Source organism: Helianthus annuus, chromosome 12 (assembly GCF_002127325.2).
Source record: "Helianthus annuus cultivar XRQ/B chromosome 12, HanXRQr2.0-SUNRISE, whole genome shotgun sequence".
Lineage (NCBI taxonomy): Eukaryota > Viridiplantae > Streptophyta > Magnoliopsida > Asterales > Asteraceae > Helianthus > Helianthus annuus.
The window spans coordinates 133,872,051-133,884,589 of NC_035444.2; the positions used below are offsets into that span (position 1 = coordinate 133,872,051).

The following is a 12,539-nucleotide window of genomic DNA, read 5'->3' on the forward strand; positions in this document are numbered from 1 at the left end:
GTCACCTTCAAAAGAGGGGCCCACTACTATAACTATGATAATCTCTTAAAAAGTCCGAAAGTGCGAAAATCATCAAAGGATACATTAAAGATGAGTTGGATCCAAGTGATTCTATCTTGTCTATTTGTTTTTTCATTTTATTTATCTTTTCATTTTTAGTTTCATTTTCATGTTTCAAAATTTTTCTAAAAAAAATTAGATTAGTTAGACGTTGAGGATAAGCTGGTATTAAAAGCTCTTATGTCGTTGGACGACTTCGGTATCTTACCCACACCATACTACGCTCACGATGGGTGCACTTGCCCAAGTGTGTTTTTAGTGTTAGTACAATATCGTGTTTTATAAATTTAAAACTTGACTAATGCGTAAACTGGGTTCAAAATATTAATAAAATCATATCACACCTAACGCACACCAAGTTTTTGGCGCCGTTGCCGGGGACACAAGGATTTTAAGAAAGTTAAAAATCATATCACACCTAACGCTCACGATGGATACACTTGCCCAAGTGTGTGTTTAGTGTCATGCTCTGATATGTATGGTAATGTGATATGATGTGCTTAAAGTACTTAATTTATTTAAAATTTATTAAAGCATATAGTAAAGTTCCTGTGTTTTATTGCATATTGTAAAGTTATTTACTGCACTGGTGTGTCTTAATTATTGAAGTATACAGTTACGTTACACTTTCTAAGTATGTTAAAGTATAAAGTATGTCACAAATTATAGTAAAGAGTTACAATTTAAGATAAAGTGATATGTTTACGCATAGTATACACTTATGTGATAAACCGATGTGCCTGATTGCTAAAGTTTAAGGTTGTTTTATTAAATTAGAAGTTAGAACTTACTCAACGTAGCTGACTTTTAGTATGCACACTAGGTTAAAGTTGGATGGTTTGAGAGTTTCTTGGCTAGGCGAATGAAGACTCCCTACTACAGACAGGCATCCCATGTACGAGACATATTTGTATAGACATCTTTCATGCAAATGCTTGTATTGTGTTAAAGTTTCCACTGCATATGAATGAAAATTTATGCTTATGAACAGTCGAAGTGTAAATCTAATAGCCCAAACCCTTAGGTTAGGGCGTATTAATAATTATATTTATGATTATTATAACTTTTTCCTTTGTGAAGAAACACGGAACTAATTATGCGACTAATCAGTTGGGTTTATGTTTCTGCCATAGAGGTTAATCTTCTAATGATTATCTAAGCTTCGTCTTGAGCTTCTAATCTTGCAAAACAGAACACCGTTACTCGTTAAGAGGGGGATATGGGGGTTTCCCTCTTAACCGGGCTCCGGCGTGAGAATAAGCGACTGCTTTGGGGAAGATAATTAAGTATTAAGAGTGAGAGTAGAGGGAATGGAATGTTTAACCTGTGAAGTGAGGTCTCTATTTATAGCTGGAGAGGTGTAAGAGGATGTGGGCTGATGGGCCGTGGGCCGGAAGGCGACAACATAGCAGATATGCTCTTTGTCTCACTGGTGTCGACCGTTAGTGGCTTCTAGAAGTTCTCCAGCGCTGGCGCACCTTGATTGGAGCCACGTGTCACTGTTGTCGGCCTTGTTGCCCTTCTGCCATCAGCAGACAAGTGGAGATCGTGGGGCAGGTGTCTCTGCCCTTTGATTGGTGCCACATAGGCGTCCTTAGGTACTTTTCGTCTTCTGCACGTCAGACGATCATGGCGTACGATTGAACAGAGCCTGTAGGATGTTGATTGGCTCCTTTTACCTGCCACTTGTACCTTTTGTACCTTCTGACTCTGGTCTTGCGCTGTAACCTTTATGCGATCCTTGCTGATCGTGGAATTAGGTTGCGCAGTTTTACAGGTACTGAACTCTTATCAGAATGCTAAGTGTCGTAATTGTAGTTCCCTACTGGCTGGACCTCGCGCCTTCTTAGTGGAATGTGGCGTAGCTCGCGTGAGGTTGCTACTAAGAGAATTGTTGAATAAGGAGTATGACCCTGCGCGCAGCCTTGATGAAGGTTTGCGCGGCTTTTTTGGGGCCATACCCCTTCACTTTGTTTTAGGATAATTATGTTTATTATTGTTATGATGATAAGTGCTTAACAATGTGATTATGTCTAATGTTTGGGATTAAGAATGTTGTTTTTTTTAAATGGTATATGTTCTTTAGTGTTCGTGAACCGTTCATGAACAAGTTCAATACTAAACGGACGAACATGACAAAGGCTCCGTTTGGTTCAATTTGATTACAACCTTACATGTACACTCATCTTTCGTGTGTAGTTTAGCTCTTTGATGAAACCTTTTAAAGCCGTTTGTGTGAAAGACTTCTTACATCCATTCAAGGAGGGTTGTGAAATCTTCGAGCAAAAGAAAAGCCAGAATAAGGACTAAATACCGCAATAAATAATTTTCGTAGTTTCGTTTTTTTTTTTTTTCATTTTTAGTAACTATCACCACTGGTGACTTTCTTTCAACCTAGGTTGTCCAAATAAATTAAAGAAAAAGAAAAATTCTACTTTTCTCCACAACCTACAACCTGGTTGGCCAAGCAACCCAAGGTTGCAAGAGGTTGCACATGCCCTTTTGCCACTTGTCGATTGGTTCCATCACCTAATTTTCTTTTTTGTATTTTATTTTCTAGCTACCAAATCCCCCAATAGTTTTATTACTCAAATAATTTTTAATATTTAAACTGAATAACAAAACTAAATACACCGTATTTCCTAAAATAAATTTCTGAACATTACGATATAAATTATATTAAAAACGGAGTTCGTTTGAAAAAATATATTTTTCAGTATATTATTTATATTGATTGTTTAAATTTTTAATTCTTATATTAAAAATAAGTAACTTTTATTTGTTTTTTAAAAAAAAATTGTTTCAATTATTATTTACATTTATTTAATAAAAATTTAGGTTGGGTTGAGTTGTGAATGTGTGTTAAAAATTGAGTTAGGTTAAGTTGGTATGTGAAAGAGAGAGAAATTAATTTTTTATTAAAGGTTGAGTTGGGTTGTGAATGTAGATAGTCTAGATGATTTTAATGGTTTGATTAGTTAGAGCATCTCCAGTAAGAATGTTTTTAGATCATGTTTTTAAGTGCCATGTGTGTGCTTGCCCAACCAATAAAATCATTTATCTCTCATGACCTTTTCATAAACCATAAAAACATCATTTCTCTATCCTCTCTCCTCTCTCTCGCCCATAAATTTCTCTCTCTTGCCCTCTAAAAAACAAAATACCCATCAAATATTTATCTTCTCACTCCTCTCTCCTCTCTCCTACATCATACTCACAAACCTTTCTTCCCTACATTTTTTCTCATTTTTTCTCACATACACCACTATATTCTCTCTCCTCCACCTCACACTCTCTCTTCTTAAAAACACGAAAAAATACCTCTACTGTGAATGCTCTCATTTTTTCTCATTCTTCACCTCATACATATTCACACTCTGTCTCTTCCAACTCATCCCCTCTCTCCTCCACATCATCTTCTCTCTCCTTAAAAACACCAAATAATAACCGGATGCTCTTAGAGCCAAGTTAAACTTTTATTTCAGAAATATATTTTCAGTGTCACATTGATTTAACCTAAGACCAAGGATTAAATAATTAAAACAGAAATATTGTTGGTAGTGGGTGACATGCTGCAAAAGAGTATCCATCCAGAAATACCATTGCTTCATTCTTTCACCATCTTCTCTTCCATCTCCCACCCCCAATTCACCCAAATCCCATTAATCACCACCACCACCACCACCACCAATGGTTGCCAATTCTGCAGTAAACATTCCAATTTGCCCCACAATGCTACCTGCAAAATGGGTCTCCCCCAAATCCCAATTCACAGCCCTAACTTACACATTCCCATCAAAACCCCCAAAATTCACTGTCAAATCAGCCTCTCAAGATACAGAAAACAGTCAACAACCTTCTTCATCTTCGTCTTCAGACAGTAGTAATAAGAAGAACCCACTTGCAGTTGTTGTTGATATCCCTCGAACCATCTGGAAACAGACGCTGCGCCCTTTGAGTGATTTCGGGTTCGGTCGCAGGAGCATTTGGGAAGGTGGGGTGGGGTTGTTTGTGGTGTCGGGTACGGTGTTGTTGGCGTTGAGTTTGGTTTGGTTACGGGCGTTTCAGGTGAAGTCTCGGTTCAGAAAGTATCTTGCTGTGTTTGAGTTCTCGCAGGCGTGTGGGATTCAAACGGGTACGCAGGTTCGGATCAGAGGGGTTACTGTTGGTAATGTTATTCGGGTTAATCCGTCTTTGAAAAGTATTGAAGCTGTTGTTGAGGTTTGATCAATGTTTCTTGATTCTGTTGTGAATACTGGTTTTTTTGTTGTTCTTGATTGTGTGTTTGTAATGTAGGTTGAAGATGACAAGACAATTATACCCAGGAATTCATTGATTGAGGTGAATCAGTCTGGGCTTTTGATGGAGACAATGATTGATATTACGCCTCGAGATCCGATTCCGACACCTTCGTTCGGGCCTTTGGACCCGAACTGTGTTAAAGAAGGTTTGATCATGTGTGACAGACAGAAGTTGAAAGGATACCAGGGTGTGAGTTTGGATGCGTTGGTGGGGATCTTTACGCGTCTTGGAAGAGAAGTGGAACAAATCGGTGTTGCTAACACTTACGCGTTGGCCGAACGGGCTGCAGCTGTTATTGATGAAGCAAGACCATTGCTTTTGAAGGTGTGGTATGCCCATTTTACGTTCATTTGTTGGTAAATTTTAGTATGTCGTTGTTTGCTTTCACCTTGAAGGCATGCATTTTCATATGATCCTTATAGGCAATAAGAGGCTATGGCCTGAGTGCATAGTAGCACCGTCTTTGGTGTTTATTAGGAGTTGGGACCTCGTCTAGATTGGCACCACACCATTGAGCTTGGTTTAAAAAAACACGTCATACACTTTTACATAAATATTATTTTGGTCAAAATTCGGGTGTCTATGAGGCTGATAGGTAAAAATACCAAAGGATTAAAGAAATCATGAATGGTTTAGTTGATAAAAAGGCTATTGTACATAAATATTATGTTGTTGCGAGTAGAACAATGCCTCGCCTGTGGCACCTAGTGCTTTTTTAGAATCAAATTGTCTTATTAGCTAGGTGAGGCATTGTTTCAGTTTCGGGTATATGTGAGACAGTCAGTCGAGGTAAGGTATTGTTCCAGTTTCACTTTCAGGATCACATGGAAAACACAATGACATGTATCGCCTCAATTGAAGATGAGTGTGTAATAAATAGGCAACAACATTCTTTCACACACACACTCTTTTGAGTCGGCAATCTCATGTGTGACTGCAACTCTTCTCAAAACGACGAGCTCTAATGCCTTTTCATAAACCATCTCTCTCTTGACTACTTTCTCAGATCCAGGCCATGGCTGAGGATGTTCAACCTATGCTGGCAGAGGTTCGAGACAGCGGTTTACTGCAGGAAGTCGAAAGTTTGACCAAAAGTCTGACTCAAGCATCAGAGGATTTGAGGTATGTATCCTATGGATTTTATACATCTACATTTTCAACCATCATGTTTACAGAATATGTTACTACTGATATTGCAGAAAGGCACATGCATCTATTATGACTCCAGAGAACACTGAGTTGATTCAGAAATCCATCTACACCCTTGTATTTACTTTGAAGAATATCGAGGTTCACAGACTCATCAATTAATCTTCCTTTTTTTTTTTAGTATGATTCGACTCATACAGTTATATATCTTGATCATCACTTGCATCTTTCAGAGTATAAGCTCTGATATTCTGGGATTCACTGGAGATGAAGCTACCCGAAAAAATTTGAAGGCGGTCATCAAGTCACTTAGCAGGCTATTATGAAGACTAAAAGCACGATTTAGAACCCTTACAGTGAAAACGTTTATATTATAGATCCCTGTTGTGATTCGGGTTTTGATTAGTATGCCAAGCAGGCTCAACTCAAAAGGACCCGTAGGATTGAGATTTCAAAATATTGTTACTTTGTATTAGCTTAAACAAAATATATTCATATAATAACATTTTGCATCAATTTCAGTAGAGACAGGCGTTTGTATTCATGCTTTTCCAATGAACTCGACATCAAACAAGAGAACTGAATCGGGTGGAATGATGCAAGAACCTGCAAATGCATGATCGGAACATTGTTAGATTCGGTAATTAATTTGATTGTTGATTTTAAAATATGAAATTACCTCCTTTGCAACCTGCTCCTCGCATGCCATATCCGAGTTGTGGAGGAAGCTTTAATGTCCGTTTTCCTCCTATTTTCATAGTTTATAACATCATCACCCGAAACGACAAAAGAAAAATGAACGCATTAAATATTGTCACTAAATGGGTTAATGTGAGTCGAGACATGTCCTGTAAAGTGAGTTTCATACCAGCAAGCATAGGAGGAACACCATCGCCACCAAGAATACCTTGATCCCATCCTTTAATCACCTCACCGACACCGATTCGAAACGTGAGAGGCTTTCCCCGATTGTAGCTGCTATCAAACACCTTTCCACTCTCAAGCTTTCCGACATAATGGGCCTGTTCCTTCCAGTAATAACCTCAATCATCCAATTATAATAATAATAATCATAATAAATAAATTTGTAAAATGTTGCTGACCTTGATGAGCTGACCTTTCACGGCCTGAGATCCATATCCAACAAGTTTATCGCAAAATGCAAGTCCTGAATCCGCCACCGTGAACTCACACGGGGGGGTTGATTCTGCTCTGGCTAGTTGAGGAGGAGATGTAACGGCGTCAAAAACCGTTAGAACCAGACCCAATCCGAGGGTTTCTCTTCTTGTCAAGTTGAGTTTCAAAGTGTGGTTGCTGATTGAATTAGAACTGATGGTTTGGTTGTGGTGGTGCGCCGGTGGCGAGACGGTGGAGGAATGTTTGATGGGTGGAGAGAGGAGGGAGGGGAGGAGGGTGGTGGCCATTTCTGCACCGGTGACACTTCGGAGGGAGAGATAAGGTGGGAAACTTGTACTTGGTTTTATTTTACAAAACTACCCCTATATTATTACTAATGTTACTATATTAGTATTTTTTTTAGTTTCTGTTTTCTAAGAGCATTTACATCGGAAGCTTTCATCTCCATCTATATAGTTCAATCAAAAAATACATTTTTCTCTAAATTATGTTTATTTCTTAAAAATGTCTCACATCCAACTCTCTATCTCTATCTTAGGTGTTGTTTGTTTTTGCAGACATAAACTGTCTGCAAGCTGATTTCATCTGTTTTCATGTCCACAACTGAAGATGTGGTCTGAAACTCTACAAGCTGAAATTATAAGTCTGTTTGTTTTTGTAAATTGATACTGTCTGCATAAACTGAAAATATGTAACTGTCAAACTTATCTCACTAGATAGAAGTCATTTAAAATTCAAGTTACATAAAAAATATGAAATTATCATCATCAGAAGTAAACCCCAATAACTACAAACTAAAATTAGCATTATCAATATGAAATTACATTACAATTATACTAATAATGAAAAGCCAATTGAAGAAAAAAGAAGCATTACCGCCATGATTAAGTAGAAGAAAAGGGGGAGACCACCAGCATGCTCCGATTTCAAAGACGAATCAAAGGTTTCACACGCCTTCTGGTTCGATTTTGGGTACCCAACATAACCAGATAATGTTCCACCATATTGAGGGACACCAAAATTCCCAATTGCGCATTCATATGTTCCTTTCAAATTATCAGGTGATGACACCCTCAACCTGTACAAAAGATGAAGACGCACAATCAAGAAGCAAAAATTAGGTCTAAGAAGCTAAATCAAGAAGTAAAACAGAAGTACCCGGTCGGAGGAGAAAAGGGAGGTCGCCGGAAAACTGGTCGGAGGAGGAGGAGCGGCGGGCATGTAGGAGGGGCGATGTGGGAGAGGCTGATGTTTTAAGCGTATATAAGGGAGGAGTATGTTAGGGTTTTTGCGAAGATGTTTTAAGGAGGTCTATAGCTTATTTTTAAGATGAAAAAAACTGAGTTCAGATCTGTTTAAAAACAAAACAAACAGTCTTCAAAGGTAACGTCTGCGCGCCTGCAGACATCAGCTCCCTTGAAGATGTTTGAAGAAAAAACAAACACCTGCTTACTCACATACACTTATGTTATTATTTCTTTCTCTTTTCACCACACTCACAACAACATTTTAGAGAGTTGGATAAAAGCTTCTATATATAGAGGTGTACTTTAGTATCTCTAAAACAGTCTTTATTATAAAGTTTTCAATGTAGTGTTGTTTTTGTTGTTTTCTCTATTTATTCCTCTATATTATATAAATTGTATTAGTATAGAGGCTCCAATTTGAATGCTCTAACTGTTAGAATAAATTCAAATGTTTGAAGGGAGAAATGAAAGTATAAAAGTTGGAACTAGAGGTATAAAAGCTAAAATATCACAAACATAAAAGGTTTGGTTTCGATTTGCACTTGAATTCTTACTTGAATTTGTTTGATTTTGAGTGATTAGGGTTAACTTGAAGGAGCCCTTGTTTGCTCATGTGATTCTCACGACCAAAGCACACACTTACTGTGTGTGTGTGTTGGTGTTATGTTTTATTTAATTAAAACAAATTTTCAGTTTGTCATCTTTAGCCCCTCAACTTTCCTCAAGTTTTTATAAAGGGTTTTATAACTAAATTTCCTCATGATTTTTAGAATTCATGAGTAACTAGGTTAATTATTCCTAGTTATTTATCTTGGCCATTACCGACTTTTAATTTATAATATACAATTTATGTTCTTGGGATGTTACACCCCGTGCCAACCTGGCATGGCCCCATGCTGCTCCATCTTTTCTAGATTCTTAGCTTTTAAAAAATTATTATAAGTTAGTTTTGACTAATTTTGTAATTTCTGAACGTAAATAACTTAAAATAATGTTTTACTAATGTAAATTTGCAAAACTTTGAGCTAAAAATCAAGAGTATGACCCTCCTATTAAAGCTTTTGAAGCATCAAGATTCAATGAAGTCCATGGAGAATGAAGAAGAGGAAATGTACAAAAGAGGAAAAGACAAGTAGGTCAACTGAGAACTTTTTAAGAACATACCTTTTCTGGTATGTATGAAGAATCTCAGATGTGACAACTCACATTTTAGAGATTTTCGCCGCGCTTAGATGTAACTTAGATGTTCAATACGTGACTAGTGGATGTGTTAATTCTTAATTGAATGGGTTGTTTATGTAATTGTTTCCTTTACACATTGTTATGTGACTTAATCTGCGTGAACCTTGTCTAAGGTAACTAATGTGTTGATGAATGATTGAGAATATTCTAGAGTTATGTAAGTTATAAGATGTGGCAACCCTGACGAAACATGAGTTTTGGGCTCGACGAAACATGAGTTTCGTCGTCCATCTTCACGCGACGAAACATAGAGTTTCGCCAAAAAGGGGTTTCGGCCCAGTTATACTTCTCGGCCCAACCCACTAATAGGTGCATACATTCTGTTAGTCATCATTCGCCAACCCTAGTGCCGTGCCCCTTTCTTTTCAACTTGACGGCAGCCTCCCATTCCTACCCCGACGTTTCATCGTTGCTGGCAACCATGTTTCATCATCATACTTGGTTAGTGCTTCACTTTGGCTTATTTAGTAATGATCGTTGCATGATGTATGTGCTGGTGGTGATAAATGTTGGATTAATATCAATAATGTTAGTTGCATGAACGCTAGATGGTGATTCTGTTTAGGTTAGATGATTTGTATGATAGTAATCTAAGGAATGTTGTGAAGTTGGAATGTCGATTTGTTTGATATGCCTATAACTAGTTAGATCCGATCAATGTGATGTTAATAAGATTAATTAGTTGAGTTACATGATCAGTAGTTGTTGTTCGGATTAACCGCCATGATTAGGGTTACAGGTGCAGAAACTGTCTGATGTCGTTCACAACGATACAGGCCAACACTTGGGCTCCACGAAACTAAAGAGTTTCATCGCACATAACCCCCACGAAACCAAAGGGTTTCGTCACTTCCTTAACTCGATGAAGCATGGGCCACACACTGATATTAGGTAATTTTCTTAGTGGGCCTGTTACGTAAGTTAGACTACATACACCAAACCGGGCTGCATGATGTAATTAGATGCACGTAGTTAGCAACGGGCCACGTATACCATTAAATCATGTTGTTCATATTGGGCCACATGTTATCGTAAACCTTGAGTGGGCATGGATCACAAAAACATAACTGGGCCGCACAATATTTCAAATGGATACCCAGTTATACTTAGACCCCACACACACCTATATTGGATCACTTATATTGGGCTGTACACCTTCACGATGCCTACTGTAACCTGTTAAGTGTAACTAGAACTTGGACTTGTGAAGTAAATTTGTATGTGGAACAAATCTGTTATGTGGATAAACTGAGTTAACTTGGATAATGTAATGGCTGCCAAATGTTGTTAATCTAGTATGCTTGTGAAACGAAATTACTTGTGATCCAAATGTTTATTGCGTATTATGTGAACTTACATGTGAACCGGGTACTAGCTATGTGATGACCATGAGCTGAAAGGTGCATGAATAACTGTTATGATTGGTAATGTGTTATGTGTATTGCTGATATGCTACTGGGGTAATGTGTTAAACGAGTATGAGACTATGTATTCATGATACTGACTGTCTTTTGGTAACCACGGTAGGGTTTGGTTGACCAACTTGGAACGGGTAAAGTAACTTAACAAATCCGAGCAAACCGAGGTGAGTTCACACTTTCTACAAGGCATGGGATTCCCAAGGGTTGGGAATGGGTTAAAAGAACTAAAACGAAACCTACATATCCTCCTTGGGTAGGATATGTACGGCCATCCTCCTTGGGTAGGATGCCACTATAAATCCTGCGTATTCCCATTGGGTAGAACTACGTACGTTCGTCCTCCTTGGGTAGAACTACGTACGTTCGTCCTCCTTGGGTAGGACAACAACCTTAAACTTACTAGACAAAACTCTATCATGAAGTCCCTCCTTTTTATATCGACTTAATCACCGAGGCCGATGGCGAGCGGGTCATTAGTTAATAGCGCTATTAGGTTTAACAAACCTCACACCGTGTCGTTCGAACGGACGTGTACTAATGGACTATGGCAAACTGTCAGTGATGATAGACACTGATGTAGGGCACAACTTATATTTCGTTAGTAGTCGATATGGTATGGTCTAGTGGTTCACATGGGAAGCCCCCACTGATTACGAATATGGTTTGGGAAATCAAGGTACGGGTTATGGATTGGAAAAGAAGAAACTGATTAAACATACTCTCAACTATGGGGTAACCCCCACGGCAAGTAAGCCAACTAAAGACAAACTGTGTTTTCATAAACAACTTAAAACGAACATCCAACTGTGAACTCGCTCAACTATGTTGTCGATTCGTTGTTACATGCCTTGCAGGTTCTTAGGTGCATATTGACTGGAACTTGTTGTCTGGGAGGCTGGAGTGGTCATGGGTCGAGATACACGGAATCGCAACACAAGATTGTTGGTTTTTAAACACTTAACGAATGATTTTTGCTTCCGCTGTATACTGTTAATTACTTGTAACATTGTAACACTTAATGATAATAAATGAAAGTTTTATTTTAATATACCTATTAGTTCAATGTGATTGATGGCTTGGATCCTGGTACGTCACACGCCCCGCAGGGGTTTCCGCGTGTGGTATTTTGGGGGTGTGACAGATTGGTATCAGAGCCATTGGTTATAGTGAACTTGGTTTTATTTAAAAAGGGGAAAAATGTTTTTGGTAAAACCAGACTATAACCGAACAGTTCTGAAGACTTGAATACGACCATGACACTTAGCTCCAGATAGCAAGGTTCGTCTCCCTTATACTCATTGTACTACATAACTAGTAAACACCTACATATGATATTGCATGTGAATGCACGATTAGCACAACAGTATGAATTCATGTACACTTGCACGTGTTATGTGACTGATAGGGTGGTATTTCCCTAAACCTTCATGACTTACGCTTCGTGATACTCTTTGTTTGCTACTCGAGTCCGAGGGACCATTTGACATGAGTTAAGAGGAGCTGAGATGAGCATGCAAATCACAATATTATTGTGGGTGCACACATAATAATACTGTGGGGTGCATGTGAGTCCCAGTGAGGCTTAACAAGTGAAAAAGGGTGTTAGTGTATTACGTCTATTGACTTCGTCTTGTATCATGTAATAGAATAGGATAGGTTAGAATAACCAGTGCACGAGGTTCGAGAAACAATTGTTAGAGAGTTAGCTGGTAATTTCGCTCATATGTACATGGCCATATAAGCGAAATCAGAAGCATCAGATTTCGCTCATATGGACATGGTCATATAAGCGAAACCTGGTCAAGTATACATAGGTGCACTGTTCATTCATTTGGCACGGATTCAGAACTTGTAATGAAGTGCTGCCAAATTGTTCTCAGGTTGTAATCAGTGTTAAATCAATCCAAGAGACATTATAATTAGTTTGAGCGTCCGTTTCATTGATTCCGCCTTTGAATCGGATAAACAACTCTTCTGATTG

General features: G+C 38.3%; 2 protein-coding genes across 2 annotated transcripts; one reads left to right on the forward strand and one right to left on the reverse strand.

Moving 5' to 3' along the window:
* The first annotated feature begins 3,589 nt into the window (after positions 1–3,589).
* LOC110895743 (protein TRIGALACTOSYLDIACYLGLYCEROL 2, chloroplastic) lies at positions 3,590–6,037 on the forward strand. The gene is made up of 5 exons (XM_022143102.2): positions 3,590–4,281; positions 4,357–4,686; positions 5,369–5,484; positions 5,562–5,652; positions 5,745–6,037. Exons 1-5 carry the CDS (start codon positions 3,751–3,753, stop codon positions 5,835–5,837), a joined length of 1,161 nt encoding a protein of 386 aa, XP_021998794.1. The 5' UTR covers positions 3,590–3,750; the 3' UTR covers positions 5,838–6,037.
* On the reverse strand, positions 5,932–7,009 carry LOC110895744 (peptidyl-prolyl cis-trans isomerase FKBP13, chloroplastic). The gene is made up of 4 exons (XM_022143103.2): positions 6,615–7,009; positions 6,380–6,533; positions 6,191–6,259; positions 5,932–6,117 (listed from the first exon to the last, which is right to left on the reverse strand). Exons 1-4 carry the CDS (start codon positions 6,933–6,935, stop codon positions 6,053–6,055), a joined length of 609 nt encoding a protein of 202 aa, XP_021998795.1. The 5' UTR covers positions 6,936–7,009; the 3' UTR covers positions 5,932–6,052.
* Positions 7,010–12,539: the final 5,530 nt, after the last annotated feature.